General features: G+C 59.6%; 3 protein-coding genes across 3 annotated transcripts; all 3 read right to left on the reverse strand.

Annotated features, from left to right (window-relative positions):
• Window positions 1-4,222: 4,222 nt before the first annotated feature.
• On the reverse strand, window positions 4,223-4,639 carry LDBPK_230920 (hypothetical protein, conserved; the record flags this gene model as incomplete). The annotated part of the gene is made up of 1 exon (XM_003860944.1): window positions 4,223-4,639. One exon carries the CDS (start codon window positions 4,637-4,639, stop codon window positions 4,223-4,225), a length of 417 nt encoding a protein of 138 aa, XP_003860992.1.
• Window positions 4,640-6,722: 2,083 nt separating this feature from the next.
• Window positions 6,723-7,769, reverse strand: LDBPK_230930 (mitochondrial RNA binding protein, putative; the record flags this gene model as incomplete). The annotated part of the gene is made up of 1 exon (XM_003860945.1): window positions 6,723-7,769. One exon carries the CDS (start codon window positions 7,767-7,769, stop codon window positions 6,723-6,725), a length of 1,047 nt encoding a protein of 348 aa, XP_003860993.1.
• Window positions 7,770-10,246: 2,477 nt separating this feature from the next.
• Window positions 10,247-14,476, reverse strand: LDBPK_230940 (hypothetical protein, conserved; the record flags this gene model as incomplete). Its single annotated transcript, XM_003860946.1, has 1 exon — window positions 10,247-14,476. One exon carries the CDS (start codon window positions 14,474-14,476, stop codon window positions 10,247-10,249), a length of 4,230 nt encoding a protein of 1,409 aa, XP_003860994.1.
• Window positions 14,477-15,977: the final 1,501 nt, after the last annotated feature.

A 15,977-nucleotide genomic window follows, 5' to 3' on the forward strand; every position in this document is an offset into this window, starting at 1 on the left:
AAGACGGTGTGGACACTCGTTACGTTGGAGTCTGGGGGGCCCGATGCTGTGCGTCGGCGTGTTCTCGCCATGCTCCCAGCACCGGTGCCTCATCAGCCCACACGGTCGGACGCAGGTGATGCTGCATACTTCGCACACATGCACGGGGGGCTGATTGGTGCGGGTCTCCTCGCGCCTCGCTCGCCGGTCACTCTTGCCCTTCTCAGCTCTGGGCGCTTCGCTTCGATGCAGAACACCGTGCCAGCTGTGCATGGCAGCGCCTGCGCACCGTGCTCGCATTCTCGGGCCATAGGACCTATTTCAGGGCGGCGTGGTTATCTGGAGGGCCCGCCGTCTTCACCTTCCACTTCCGTCCATGTCACAGGAGGGGGGAGGGGCAGCCGTACACCCCCAATAGGGGAAGCGCGTGCAGCACGCGTGAGAACAACTCTCACGAGAATCACAAGAACAAAGGAACAGAGAGAGAAGTAGGCGACTCCTCGGAGAAGTCAGCTCCTCGCGCTAGGCACACTCGCACACGCCGCGCCTTCAGCGCTGGACCCCGTCTTTTTTCGCACTCCTCCATCCTCCCTTGGAAATGCTGAGCGCATGAGAGTGCCGAAAATGAAAATTTAAGTGGACGGCAAGAGGACGCAGGGAATGACCGTCGTGAGAGAGCAGCGAGCACCACCACGCTGAAGCACACAGGCTCCTATACGAAAAGATGGAGAGAGAGCGCACCCCCTTCCCAGTCTTTGTGCTAACAGTGCCAGCGTGGCGCACCGCGCGCCGTGAAGTGAAAACGGCGTTATCGGTGGTGAAGCTGGTTTGGAACATAAAGCGGCGCTGGCATGAGACGCGGTGAGGCGGGTCAGAGGGTGGGATGGGCGAAAGGCACAAAAAAAAAAGAAAGGTGTCGGTGGTGTGGCGCGCAGAGGAGGAGGAGCGCGACACCGACGCAGAAAGCGGCGGGGGTGGAAAATACGTCCAGACTTGAAAAAGCGAGACGAAAGACAACGAACGGCAAGTCCGTGGCAAGCGCGACGAGAAGCAGAAAGCAGAAAGAGGGTAAAACGATGGGAAGCAGGGTAGCAGGCCTAGACGGTGTTGCATGCAAACGCTTCGCAAGTCAGAGAGAGAGGGGAGGCGAAGGTGGGAGGGGCAAAAGGGGGTGTTCGGAGCAGCAGCCGCAGCGGCACGAAAAGATTGACAAACACAACCACACCGGAAGAAAAAAGAGGGCACGCATACGCACACAGACGAATAAGACAGAGAGAGGGCGAGATAGCGGCGAAAGAGAGAAGTGCGCTGCAGGTGAGGGAAGAAGGACAAGTAGGGGGTGGGGAGAACTCGGTGCGTTTGCGAGTAACGTCGTGTGGAGCGTCATTCTGAGAAAGGAAAGGGGAGCAGATGATCTGCACGGAGAAGCAGCCTAGTCTGTCACACGAAGCATCAGAGACAGGGCCGCTCACCTCTCTCCGTACGCACGTACACGACGTATGGCATGCAACAAAAAAAATGCGATGGGGTTCTGCGTTTCCTGCATGACTCTCTCGTGTTTCCCTTGGCTGGGAAACGCCCCCACGGGCCTCCCTCCCCTCCCCTCGTGAGGAAAGCAAAGAAAGAGGAAAGGAGAGGAACAAAGAACGGACGGGTGACTGCGCGAAAGGCGGAAATACGAGAGAGGGCAGGTACGCGACACACGGGGCCTCCGATGAGGCATTCAACGGCACAGGTTGCGCAGCGGCATGCGCATATCTGAGAGCAGGCAAACGGGTTCACATGGGGTCGAAGGGCGCGGAAATCAGGCGAAGAGCCTCATCCGGATTCATCAAGCACTCCACATTGCACAACACATTGCCCGGTAATTTGTCTAAACTGCCGCACTCCAGGACCCCGGAGCCGCCGGCTTGCGTCAGTCCCATCCAGAGCGCAGCCGACTTCTTCATCACCTCGATGGGAGCGGAGTTCACGTCCACCACCCCACCCGCGGCAAGCACGTCCTGAGCCTGGTACCACAAGGACCGCCCTTGCGTGTGCTTAGGCGAGGAGTGGGTTGCGACGAACCGCGCGATCGCAAGGTCCTCCTCGTCCACCTCGATCTCTGAGGAGTCAAAGGTGTGAGCGGCGGCAGAAGCACAGGGCCGCGCTATATCCTGGTTCCTACCCAGGCCTTGCTGCACTGGCACCGCTCCCTGAGCATCTACACAACTTCGGCGCTCCGCCGACTTCCGGGACTCCTTCAAGCCTGCGTCTTCAGTGCCACGTTCCACGTCTGCAGCGGAAGCACGCCTCACGACCGCGGCAACTTCGGGGTGCTGATTGACCAACGACTCGTAGAGCAGGGCCGTGTACGGTAGGCGTTGGCCGCTCACCCCATTCAGCGGCACACCAGGGTTTTCAAACTCCGCCGTCAGCACGACGGATGGCACGAGATACGAGTCGGGGAAGTACACCTGCGATAGGTGGTACCAGTACTCGAGCATCCCAGCAGAGGCCTGCGCAGGCGTCGTCGCGCTCTGTGTGGTGGCGATCGTCGCATCACAGCACGACAGAGTCATTCCACCCCGAGGTTCTGTCGATGCTGCGTCGACACTCACAGTAGCCGTCGGTGCAGTCGCGTCTTTTGCCGCTTCTCCGTCAGCCGCGCTTACCTCCCCATCCCAGATCCCAGCAGCCTCAGCACCGTCACGGATGTAGTGCACCTCGGCCGCACCAGCTGCCGTTGGCAGAAGCCCTACTGCATCGGGGCGGAGCTTCAGTTTCAACATGCGGAGCTGTCGCAACGTGAAGTACACAGGCAGCGACCACTTCTTGACTCGCATGTCTTCCAGCGCGCTCGTGAGAATCCTCGAAAACCCACCTGGTTCACTGCCGTAGTGCCTTGCATCGCCCAGGTGGGATAGAAAGCTCGTCTGCTGCCGCGCATGCGCTCCCATGGCGTCGCCGCCGCTCTCCGGGAGGCTGACTGGGGCCTCGGCAGCGAACATATATATGAGCTTGCAACGCTTCGCGAGAATAATGCACCTCTGCATCACTGTCGCGGCATCCTCGATGAGCGATATGTGCACAATTTTGGACGGAACTGAAATCGGCAAGATGTGTTCGGTCTGTCCAGGTTTCGGTAAGACGCCGATGTTCGACCACTGTTTTAGGGTGCCCCACCACTGCGAGCGATACCCATGTCGATGGGCAAGAATGTTGAGGGTGTGCTGGCGCGGTGAAGAGTACGGACGGCGCGTGCTAATCGAGTACATATGCCGGCGCCCTTGAGGGCAGAGATGATCGCTGGTAGAGTTTGGAAAACGCCCCTGCAGCTTCTGAACACCTTCGGCGATGCGATGCTCCCGAAAAAACGTGAGCGAAGCCGCTTCATCGAACATGGGAGTCGGCTCATCCCAAGGTTGCTGTGGGTTCACCGCAAGTGCCAGCTGCCCGTCACCGCCGGCAAACCTCCATTTACGCGGCGGCCACGTAGTAAGAGCCTTGTCGCGCAGGCTATCGTATTCGTCCATCATTTCTCTACCGAGACAATGAGCAGTCAGTGAAGACATCGCAGTGCCTTCTTCCGCCAAGTACATCTGATCCATGTTGAAGAGGTAAAGCGGCTTTGTCAAGGTAAGGGTGCAGATGGGGACCTGGTAGTGCGGTGCATGTTCCGCTACCTGCGCCTGCATTGCCAGCTGCGCAGCTGCGGCTGCACTCCCCGGCGGTCTCCCTCGACAGCGGCGCGGCAGCGTCGCCTCCTCCATGCTGTGTTGAGTGTCGGCACCGAAATTGCAGCCCGTCAGCACGGGTCCGGAGGGTGCGCCGTGTCCGACCGCCTCATGCTCCGCTGTGGTGAGCAGATGATCAGGAGCCTCGGCGTCAGCAGCGTTTGTCGCTTGCGGGCCTGCGCCGTGCGCTGCCACCGGTCTTGCCGCGGCCGCGTCTTTGGCTTTCCGCCTGCCCTTCCGTTGCACTGCAGCCTCCCTCCTCGCCTGCTCAGGGGCGTAGCGGGACAGGAGTGGGTGATGGGCGTAGGGATCAATGCGAAGGGGGTTCGGCACATTGTAGAAAGACGCTCTCGTTTTTACGGCAAGGAAGTCTTCCTCGTCCAGCCACAGACAGGAGGACGACAGAGGATTCGACGGCAAAAACTTCTGTTGAGCGAAGCGCTGCAGAGCCGGGAAGCCTTGGGTGAAGACCACTGAGACGCGATACGTATGCTTCAGCATTGAATGGTATCCCACTGAAGCCCTTCTTAAGCATAAAAGGAAACCTTCATCCGCCTCCTTTCTCTCTCGGAGTGGATGGAGGCATGTTGATAGGGCATAGGAGTAGTTGTGCGTGCACATGCGCCGTTTGGGGTGGGGGGGGGGGCGTACAACACCATGCCCGTGTACGTGCACCGACAGACACGAGAGCAGAAAAATGCACCAACGCCGCACAGCGATGCGAAACATGCGTGCAAGCGAGGAAGAAAGGGGGGGGGACATAGAGGGTTGAGGAGATCGACGTGCTTCGGGTAACAGTCGAGGGTGCAGTCGACACAACAAAGACGAGTGCTGCATTGAGCCCGGCAGCGATGCGCAACGCTCATCACAGAGGTGCCACATACAAGCGTGCAGAGAGAAACGGCGGTATGGAAAGAACGCGCATGACGAGGTGCTTCCAGCATGCATTAACATTCACGGAGAGAGACGCACACACACACACACACACACACTGTGCGCGTGCAGGCGGGGTGTGTGCGTCAGCCCGCCTGAATGAGCACGTATGATCCCTTTCCTTCGTTCTTTCATGTGCATAGGCCTCAGCAGGCACTTCATGTGCATCGCAAGTGTCTCTTTAATGTATCCCCTCATCATTTTGTTGTGGGGGAGTGGGTGGAAAGTTGTTTCGTCTCTCTCCTAGGCGACGCACGTGGTTCTCTATCTTCTCTTCTTTGGCTGCATTGCGTGTCGACGCATGGCCCTTCTCTTGTATACTTTCAAAACAAGCATTCTTTCGAGGGGGAAGAGAGACACAGACAGAGAGGAAGGAGGGGTGGTGGCGGTCATCCACACCATTTTCAACGAGCCATCGCAAAAACAGCCAAACCAAAGGAGGAAGCACAACGTAAAGCAACACCACAACAAGGGAAGAGAAAGAGAGATGTATGCACGCATGCTTGTATGTGTAGAAATCCCGAGACGACTCGATCTTCTCGGGGGGGGGGGACTGAAGATGTGGTTCAGGGGAGCAATGAAGATTTGAGGCAGGAAAGAGGGCTTGGACCCCTCTTCCCCCCATCATCCTCGTCATCGGCGTGCCTTAATGCGTGTTTCAACGCGTCGGCAGCACCGCGGGGAGCGCTAAAACTGGTCGGCAACAACAAAGAAGGAAAGGAAGGGAGAGCAAAGGGGGCCCCCTCCCTCCCTCCCTCTCTGACAGCAAACAACAAACGAGGTATCATCACAGTACGCACATCGCGCAGATGGGCACTAAAACCTCACTCGACCGATACTCTATGATTATGAACACAAGGCGCCTTCTACTCTCATCTCAAGAGGCCCTCCCCCTCTCCCAAGAAACATAAAAATACGAAAAAAGGCACACGCGTTAATACGCCCCTAAGTCGCGGGATATCATGCGCGCACACATGCGCTATTCGCTTTTTGTTCCTTGTTGGTGTTCCTCCCGTCTTGGTGGCACTCGCACGCTTCAGGCAGGGCGAGGCAGGGGTCGCTCTTTGCCGAAGTGTGCCCTCTCCCCTCCGCCACGCTCGCAAAGCCAACACGCAAGAACCAGAAAGGAACGGAAGCGCCACCGAGCGATGGGCACGGTCGTCCAAGACACGCGCGCCGTCGCGTAGTGGCACAACAAAAGCAGAAAGCATGAGTATGCATGCATTCATGTACGCCATACACCACCAAGAAGCGTGCACAACGAAGTGTCAAGCACATTGAAGTACAGGAACAGAAAAGGAGAAAGGGGTGATGGCGATCAAGCGCCTGACACTACAGTACTGCACCACAGAGGGCAAGAAGAGAAGGAGCGAGGACAAAACGAGCGGCTGTCATCTCCCGTGCACCCGACCCATCGCCCCCACCTTCCACCGGTCCTTTCATGCCTCGAGTGCACGGACCACCATCACCACCGCCCGCCTTTCCTCTCTTCTTCCCTTGTCAGCTTCTTATATCTCGCACATCTTCGTGCCTCGCCTCCTGTGGTGTCCGGCGGAGCTTCGTGTTGCCTCTCTATGAAGTCACCATCGCAGACTTGAACGCAACGCCAGCATCTTCACAACAGCAATGAACTGCAATGGCAACGCCGCCGCGGCTGCTTGGTGTGCCGAAGCGCGTGCGCAAACATACATGCACAGGCACAGAGATGCGGAAAGAGAACAAGACGGCCTTCTCCATTCCGTGAAGTGCACAGGATAGCCAACGGCATCAATGAGCATCCTCCCATCCATACACACACACACACAGAAACACAGACACGCGCGATGGGATGCTTAAGGGGAGAAAGAGAAAACTAAAAAAAGACAGCATCACTAAATCTCACAAACCCAATGTAGCACCAAAGACAGACGCGACAGAACAGCGAAAAAAGGGAGAGAGTGAGAGACGTCAAGGAAGAAGGAAGGGCGGGAACGCATGCGCGCACCGCATCCACGCTGCTCCCGCATCCTTGTCTCCCGTCGCTCCATCACGCGGAACAGGTTTCTCCACCGTCGCCTGCTCCATTCCCTTTGCGTCTTTGCCGCCGTCGCCCGCCTACTGAATGAACAGACCCGCGCGTGCGAACGCCTCATCTGGGTTCGACAGCTGCTCCACGTTGAACAGCTCGTACTGGACCGGGGCCGAAGACCCAGTGCTGAACGGCACACCACGGCGCTTTTCGCTCTCCTTGATGGGCCACTGGTAAAGCTCGGCATCACGGCCGGTCAGCCAGTAGTTGCTGCGGAACGTCTTCGGGAACTTCCTGGTGTTTTCCGACATGATGGGCTCCCCAGATAGAAGGAAGGTCGGCACATTCACCGGCGCACGCTGCAGCGTCTTCAGCGCCAGGTGCGGGTCCTCCAGCTGGTCCACGTTGTAGATAAGGTGACGGTCGCCCGTTGTCGCCTCCTGGACCACTGGCAACTGATCCGGCAGCGGGGCGAGCTTGAAAAACTCCATCTGGCGGCGGGTGAAGTACAGGCCGCTGTTGAAGTCGTTCGACTTGATGTGATCCTGCAGAAGCTGGAAGGCCTCCCCCTTCTTGCTGTACACGCGGCGACTGCCACCGCTAACGGGGTACTGCTGGAGGACTTCTCCGCCGCTGAGCTGGCTGGAGTGAAAGAGCTTGATCTGAGACTTGGTCAGGAGGATGCTCGACCGTGCGTTGGCCTTAAACTGCAGATTCTCCTTGTACGCTTGCCCACGTGTGATCCACCACTTGCTTTGGTAGCTGTGCCGCTGCGCGCGGTCATTGAGCTCGAACTGCAGTCGCTCACCGTAGACCTTGCGGCTGCTGTAGCTGCTGTGCTTCGGCGCCTCCATCACCTCCGGAGGCGCGAGGAGCTGATCAAAGTTGAACAGCTCAAGCTGCTTGTCCAAAACCAGCTGCGTGGGCAGGGCACCTGGCTCCGGCTTCATGCCTAGGCGATCCGCCTCCCAGTCCTCGATCCACACATTACTGGGGCTGTTGCGCGCCCGCTGGTTGCTCTCCAGAATGTGGTGCTGCTGACTGAAAACAACGATGGTGCGGCCATCAGTGGCGATTACGGCACCAGCAGACACGCGCTGCACCAGCGCAGACAAAGACACGCGACGGAGCATGTTGCGTGTGCTTGTGTTGCGCGACTGTGAAGGAACTTCTAAATATTACAAAAAGAAAACCGTGAGAAATGGAGGTGTGTGTGTGTGTGTATGTGCTTGCCTCTATGACGTGTGGGAGGGGGTCGGGAATGAAAGCGGACGAGAAAGAGAGAGCTGCTCGAGCGTGCGTCCGCTGCGTGGCCGTAGGAAGAAGCAGGAGGAGGGGGAAAGGGGGCTTAGGATCTCTAAAAGGAGGTGGGAGATTAGCGTAAGGGAGAGGCGCGAAACCACCAGTGCGGTGTTGCCCAACAGCGCAAGACGAAAAAAAAAGAGGAGGTGTGCTGCAGGCAAGCTGGAGGGGGATAGGGTGGGAAGCGGGGTGATGGTGGAAAAACGGGAGGATGTATGCGTGAGGAAGGCAGAGAGCAAGACGAGCGAAGGATGGGAAGAAGAGAGGAAGAAGAGGGCGAGTAGTAAAAACGTGGCCACGACTGTGTGTGTGTGTGTGTGTGTGTGATGTTTTGCGCTCTCTGTTTCTCTTTGCGTTTCTCTATCTCTGTGCCAATCGCAAAAGTGTGCGTAAAGAACACAGCCGCGCATGTGGTACGAGGTGGGGGAGGGAAGAGGTCGCAGATCGCAAGAATTAGATGCGAGTAGCAATCAGCCGTGAAAACCGAGTCGGCAATCATCATCGCACGGAGCATCGGCGCGTGCGGAAGCCACCTGCACGCATACACGCACACGAATTCGTATTTGCGGCGTTCCACTTTTGCGCCGGTGTGTGTGTGTGTGTGTGTGTGTGCGCACGTGAGTCAGCTCACCTCTGTTCATTCTGTTCGTGTGTTGTTGGTGAGGGCGGTGCTATTTTACCTTTTTCTCGTTTTTTTTTCTTTCGTTGCGCGTGGCATGCTGCCCTTTCGCTTCTTCCGTCGATAGAGAACTCGCGTTTGGCAGCGCGGCGGTGCGCCGAGGAAGCAGTGCAGGCGTCAGAGAGGCATGTGCGGATGCAGGCGCGAACGATCTGTGAGAAGCGTCAGAGCGCACACGAGGGAGGGAAAGGGGGAGGGTACGCACACACCACAGCGCTAGTTGGCAGATGCGAGCCCGACAGCACACAGACACGCATGCTAAAACCCCTAGGATGAGTTATAGTGCTTACGAAACGCCTGCGTGTTTATCCGCGGTGGCCGCCCTGCGCGTCTCTTGTAGTGGAACGTGGCACCCGGGTCTGACAAGCGCGAGACGCGCCCACCAGGACGCGACAGCAGCGACCCTTGCGCGTTGGCCACATATGTGTGGCCCTGCCGGTGGCTCGCCGGGTCTGGCAGGCTGCGTTGTGCGAGCTGCAGTATTCCGTGAACGCGATGCAGTGTGGGGGCGTTGCGGAGCTGCCGAATATCTGGCTGCTTCCACGTGCGCGGCCGCCCATGGCTGGCGCGAGAAGCAAGCAAAGAGGTGCTCGTGGCAAACGGCGTCGCCGGCCGGCACAACCACAAAGAGCAGTGAAGCATCCTTCTTTTTTGTCGCCTTCGCTTCCCCCCCCTCCCCGTCCCCACGCGCTTCGAGAGGCAGACGCGAAAGATGTGCAGGAGTCACCGATGGCACACCGCCTTCTCGAGCACAGGCTGGCGCGAGTAAGATTTGGTAAAACGTGCTGTCGGAACGATGCTGCTGATGAGAGGCAAAGACGGTGACGCGTCCTTCTCCTCAAGCACCACGCGTCGTGTGGGTAAAGGCAGTGGCGCACCTGTGTAGCGGCAGGCGTCGAAAGAAGCAGAAGAGGGACGCAACAGAAAAAAAAGGAGAGAAGTACTGCACGAGTATGGCGTCTGTGCAACAGCAAGAGGGCGTGATGTCAGTGCCGCTGAATGCACCTCTCACCCACACACACACACAGACGCACACCCGCCTCGCTTTCCAACCAGTTCAAAGAGAGCTGCCCGCACGGGGTGTAGGTAGTCCCTGCGCACATCGCCTAAGCTCATGTAGCGTAGTCGTTCCTGCTGATCCCGGCCCGCCAGCTCTCAGCCGCCGCTTTCGCGGTCTCTTCTCCCATTCGCACTGTTTTTCTTTTTCCTTTTGTGGGTAGTCAACGTGAAGCAGGTGAGAGCATGGGGCAGGTGTCGTCGTGCATAAGAAGAAGCGGAGGCATGAGGAGCCTCAAACAACGCCGCACAGCGTCGGCAGTCTACAAGGTTCACGTGCCTTCTTTTCTGTTTTTCGTTCGTCTCGCCGATGTGCTTTCGCCTGTCGCGGATACACTCCTGCGAAGTTGCCGTTGCGCATGCCCGCAAGGAAGCACGTCCCTGCCATACACGCGAGTGCCACCCCCCCCCCATTCTCCTCCCAAGATTGGAATACGGACACGTGCAGTCCCCTTCGGCGTGCTTTTCTTTCCGTTGTGGCATCCCGTGTCGCTGCCCGCGCAATCATCCAAAAGCATGCACGTATAGAGTGAGAGGAAGGCAAAAGCACCGAAACACACGCGCATACGGGTGCTATGCGTACATGCGGTGTTGCGTGCCGGCCGCGGCGGCTGCGCCGCCGCCCCACAGCTCCAGCACAGTGCGGTGCTCCATCTCTAGTCGATGGAGCCGCGAGAGCACTAGCCCGTACACGGGCACGTAGTCGCTGAGTGCCGCACCGCGCAGCCGCAGTTGTGCATTGCTCTCCTGCCACGCCGCTCCACTTTCCACAAACTCACTGTCCATCGTCTGTATGGTAGCGAGATACTCCTCGTCACCGCGGAGAAGCCGGATCAGTCGACTGATAGGGCCTTCCCACGATGCTCGCAGGGCTTCGCGAGCAGCTCGTTCTGCATCCGTCATTGCAAAAAAAGAAGCACTTACCCCTTTCGTGGAGGGAGTGGCGGCGGCCGTCGAGTCATGCCGCAGGACTCGGTCGGGGCTCGCTGGTGCCATCAGCGGCACCGCTGCAGCACCACCGGTGGCACCCGTGCCACACGGTGTTTGCAGGTCCCCGAGGATCGGGTCAATGCTCGTCTTCGCGATCTGCGTCAGTTCCTGCACCTTGCACTTAAGAGGGGTTAAGTAGTCCCGCCAGGTGGCCTGAATGGTGGGCAGCAATAGCCCTTGACGAATGCGCTGAGAAACGAGCCAATCCATCCTTGTGCGGCCCAGCGAACCTACCGGCCCGGTGGACGGAGTCGGAGACGGCGGGGTGCTGTCCACGAAAGGCGAGGAGGCGTCAGCGACTCGCCCACTGCTATCGTTAGCATCGAGCAAGACGTGCTGCAGGGTGTGGAGGAGAATAGCGTAGTTGCGGCGCACCTGGTCTAGAACGCCGTCGCTCGGTCGCGCATCCATGAACGTCTCTGGGACCACGTTGGCCACGTAAGGGCCGAGCTGGCGCAGGCAATGAATCTCTACCTCCTCGGCGGAAAAGCGCGCCGGAAACGCCGCGGCCATTGTGGCAGCACCGGAGCCCGTCTCCGTAGTCGCACCGGTGTGTGGCAATGTGGATGGCAAAGGCAATGAACTTGTGCTAGCCGACGAGATCGAGTCGCAAGTTGCGGGCGGGGGCAGCTGTCCTGGAGCGGCGCTCGGGGTCAAGCTCGCACCAAACGGGTCGGCGGCGCACAGACTTGTGTAGGTGGGCTCCAGCACCCCGCTATCCACCGCTGTCGTTGCTGCTCCCGCAGCACCAATGATCATCGGCGTGGTCCGGCGGTCCGGGGAGCCCTCTCCCATGCTCCGCAGCGGAGAAGCGACTGTGCCGACAAAGGCAGGTGGGGCCCGGTCGGCAGGGTCAGCGCTCATCAGCACCGTCTGCGGCTCGCTGGACACCGGCGCCGGAGTCGCGGTCGTCCGCCGCAGGTTGACGCCTATCTTCGTCAGCCACTTCGACCCAGTCTCGCTCAGCCGCTGGAGTGCCTTGCTGCCCTGCAGCATTTTCTGAATGCCAGCACCACTGGACACATGGTCACCTGGTCTCTTCGCATTCAAGTTGCCGGCGCCGGTGCCGCCGAAGAGATGAATTGATGTATTGGCTAAGGCCCCAGCGCGGCTCGCCAGCGCCTCCTGCAGCGATCTCTCGGGCCTGATGGCGCCACCGCTGAAGTAGCATACGAGGAAGCGGTCGACGTTGTGCTCGATGAGCGTCAAATACGTCTCGGTGCAAATATTTTTGAAAGTATAGTAGCTTTCCGCGCGACTCTGGAAGGCGATGAGGCTCTGCTCCCACTCGACGATGTACGCAGGCCGAGGTGCCGGCTTCGCGTCAGACATGGACAATGACGTCCTCAAACTGGCACTGCCACGCCCATCGCCGGGGGCAGGAGCAGCAGCAGTGCATCCTGTCACCTGCGCGCTGCTATCTGGGAGCTCGATTGCGTTTTCGGAGCCAGATAGAGACCCCTCGAATCGACAATGCCACTTCAAGTTCGCCAGCGTGGGGGAGATAAAGGACGAGTTTGCGACGCCCGCGTTACGACTCGCCTCCGCAGCAGCCGCCCCATTCACGGACGGAGATCGGGAATGGCCGGTGGATAGCTGCTGCAGGTATGGAGACTGGTTGAGGCTGCTGCACCTGCCCATCGCTGACGCGCGGGGCACGTTCAGCGGCTGTCCGAGGCCCGTCAGCGCCTCATTCAGCGAAGGTATTTGAGGACTCCGGCAAAAGATGGTGCGATAAGGCCCTGGCGACGGCAGCGTCGTCGTCGCCGCTGGCGTAGATGTGACTTGTGGTGGTTGCTGCAGCTGCGGGTGCGGCTGATGGGACGGTGGCTGCCCTTGCAGTAGCTGTGAAGCGTACTGAAGAGGCGGTAGTTCGAACAGCGTCAGCGAGCGGTAGGTGTCCGCCAGGATGGAGCTGGCCTCCGAGGAGGGCAAGGGGTCACTCACACCGTAGGCAGCGACGCCAGTGCCGCCGACGGGTGCCATGGGCGGGGTCGTCTGGCCGGCAGGGCGACCGCATGCGACGCCTGGGGAACGCACGTGGGACATCGCTGCAGGGGTTGGCCCGCCTCCGCCAGCGCTCATCACGGATGCGTCCTCCGCGCCGTCGGCTGCCACTGCTGCGCCGCATGATGAGGTCAAGGGAAACAAGAAGCTACGATTCAGATTGTCGTTGCCGGCGGTGCCCATGTAAAAGCTGTGGTTGTGATTCGGCAGCGTGGCAAAGCAGACGGATCCGTCTAGCAGCTTCCGCGGCGTCTCGGCACCGACGTTGGCTCTCTCTGCGCCGCCTCCCGGGTGTGGATGCTGCCCCGGGGTTGTGGGGTCGAGCACCGGTGAGAGCTGTGTTGGGGCCGGTGCCTGAAAGTGCCTGTGGCCCGCATCACTAACGCCGGCACTGGCGCTGCCGCCGTGGCCTAGCTGGGCGAAGGTGATGTGCTGCGGTTGCGGTGATGTTTTCGGGGACGACACTCTTATACCCCCCGAAGTAGCGGCAATGAATGCCGTCCCGCTGGTATTGGGCGACGCGCCGCCCACCTCCCACGCCGATGACGGTAACGCATACGGGCTGCGAAGGGGCGCGTCTTCGCTTGAGTGCCGTGGAGGCGCACCGCTGACGCAGACAGGCGTCTTGAACGATGGCGTTTGGATAACGTTGCCGGCGCTGCCCGGACTGCCCGCGCCGCTTCCCGGGCTTAATGCAGAGGTAACAGATGTTGAGTGTCTAAGAGCGCCGCGACTAGCGATAGATGAAGCGTGTGGCGTCGGCGTGAGCGCAGACGCAGGCGTGGTGAGGTGGGACAGACAGGCAAGAGGTGCAGGCACCTGATGATTCTGAGCCTGGCACTCGGCTACAGCCCACGACGGCGCGCCAACCTGGCCCGCCGCGGACGCGGTCAGTGGAGCGCCAGCCCAGTCTTGAAAGGGATTCACAGCCGTGTGCGCGGCCGTGGAGTCGTGGGCCGTCGCAGTCGGTACAGACCTCAGCAGAGGCAGCGCAGCGCCACTGTTGGTCGGTAGTGTTGCCTTTGGGGCAGCGTGCAAGGGTGCGGAGGGCAACATCATTGCGGATGCGCACGCCGTGCCACCGGTAGGGCTTCCCGTTGCCGTAAGACTCAAAGGTGACCCAGAGAGGCAGAAAGACGGTTGCACCTGATGAAAGCTAGACGCCCATGTGGGGCCCAGACCGGGCGGCGGCCGTGTATCGACTGCGGTGACTCCCATCGATGGAGAAGCGACGGTGCTTCCGCTCGGGCTGTAGCCAAGCACGTCCTGCCCAGGGGAAGCGACGGCGTGTCCAGAAAACAGCGACCCCGAAATGTGGCACGCCGCCGGCGACGACATTACTGGAGCCGGTGCCCCCACAGTCGGCGGAGATGCTGGCGATTGAAAAGCATTGCACTCAAGATGTGGCCGCTGCAGCGGCAGCGGTGCAGCGTGGGAGCCCGGATGCGCCTGCCGACTCCCACCACCACCCGTTGCTGCCGCCGTTGCTGGTGCGGCGGTCCCACAGGCAGCGCCGTCGCCGACCTCTGGCGGCGGGAACGCGGCCCTAATGCGGTGCCCGCACTGCGAGCCGTTTGACGGCGCACGATGCTCGTTGGAGACTAGGCTTGTATGGTGATGATTCATTGCAGACGGCGCACCAAGCATGTTTGGTATGCTACAGCGTGCAGGGGCCACGGCGGCCGGCGGGCAGCTGCCGCTGTTAGACTCACACATCATGCCAGACGTGTGCGCCGCCATAGACACGCCGGCAAGCTCCTCAGCTGCGGTGACCACCGACACGACAGGCGGCAGCGCTGCCCACATGTCTGGCGGTCAACGCAAAAAAAAAAAAGCAGATTGGGCCGGCACACGCACAGAGTTGGCACCATAAGAATGAGAAAGGGAGAGCTTGTGAGTGTGCTCGGAATGGTGATGAACACTGGCGCAGCAGCAGCGGTGGGCGCGATGCACACCTAAGAAGAGAGAAGCGAAAACAAAAAAAAAAGGAGGGGCAAACGCCGGCGACGATGACGACGATGACCACCAGGCGCCACCACCAGGCACTCTACCGTGAATGAAGAGCAATGAGGGGAGTACGTGAAGTGAGGAGAGTGTGGTGCGTGGCAGGGCAAGGCAGTGTTGTGTGCGTCGACGAGCGGATAGGATGCATATGCACACATAACGCCAGAAATGGGCGAAAGGCAGCGACTGCAGTCGAGGCAGGCAAGAGAGATGAAAACAGCAACGGCAAGTTAGGCGTGTCTCACCTCCTCCCACCCCCGCTCTTTCCCGCTCTCCCCCTCTCTTGCAAGCCAAAACTAAAGTTGACCGATGCCGACGATGGTGATGCTTGCGAAAGAGTTCGAGCTTCGGAAGCCAACGACGAGCAAGGTTGCACGTCCTTCGTGGAGGCGAGCGCCCCCTTCTCCTTCGCCAGCGTGAGAACGGAGAGAAAGGGGAAGGCAAGCGAGAGGAGAAGTGCGTTGCACCAACGCCATTAAGCGAGTCCACATGTTCGTCGCAGCCCACCCGACTTCGAGGAGGAGGAGGGGGGCGGTGTCTGCGCGGTCGTGCCGCCTACACACAGAGAGGGGCATGCCAGCAGGCATGGAGCGTGTCTTTCATGCAAGAGCATACATACGCGTGTGTATGCTAGTGTCTGTGTACACCGACGAGGGTGCTGGGCAACTTAATCCGTCCAGCGTGTTGTCTCACCGGGTGGGGAGACGAAGAGGGGGGTCTCGTAGGTGGGCGAAACGTATGGTGGAGGCGCTGACAGTGAAATCAGCGAGAGACAAGAGTGCCATAAAAGCACCAGAGGCCTTTACTCAACATGGAAGAAGTAAGCATGGCAGGCGGAACGTTTATCGCGCTTCGACCGGACCAAGGGAAGAAAGCTCGACAGTACCTCCGATCTCGTCGCGCTGTTATGTTCCGAGAACACTTGTGCAAAGATGCGTAAAAGGAGCCGAGCACGAATAGTTGCTGCAGGGACTGGCGCACTCGCTTGCTGGCTTAGGGAGAAGACGGTCCGGAGAAGATCTGGACAGAGAGCGAGCGAGGGTCAGCCGTCAGCGTTCACTGCTTAAGGAACGCCTTCCTCATTGTGTGTAGATGCGAATCCCTCGCAGCACTCCGAGCATGACGCAGCGCGCCACGAATGGGCAACGGAGCGCGAAATGTGGAAAACATGAAAAAAAAGGAAAGAGAAAGGCGCTGCGCGAACCAGCGCCGGTACAGCGCGGCGTTGTGGGAGGATGCAGAGAGAAAGAGGAAAACATGAAGAAGGGAGGGTCGGCGACCGGGGCCCAAGCGCCGTCGACTC

The sequence above is a fragment of the Leishmania donovani genome, chromosome 23 (assembly GCF_000227135.1).
Source record: "Leishmania donovani BPK282A1 complete genome, chromosome 23".
In the NCBI taxonomy this organism is placed as follows: Eukaryota; Euglenozoa; class Kinetoplastea; order Trypanosomatida; family Trypanosomatidae; genus Leishmania; species Leishmania donovani.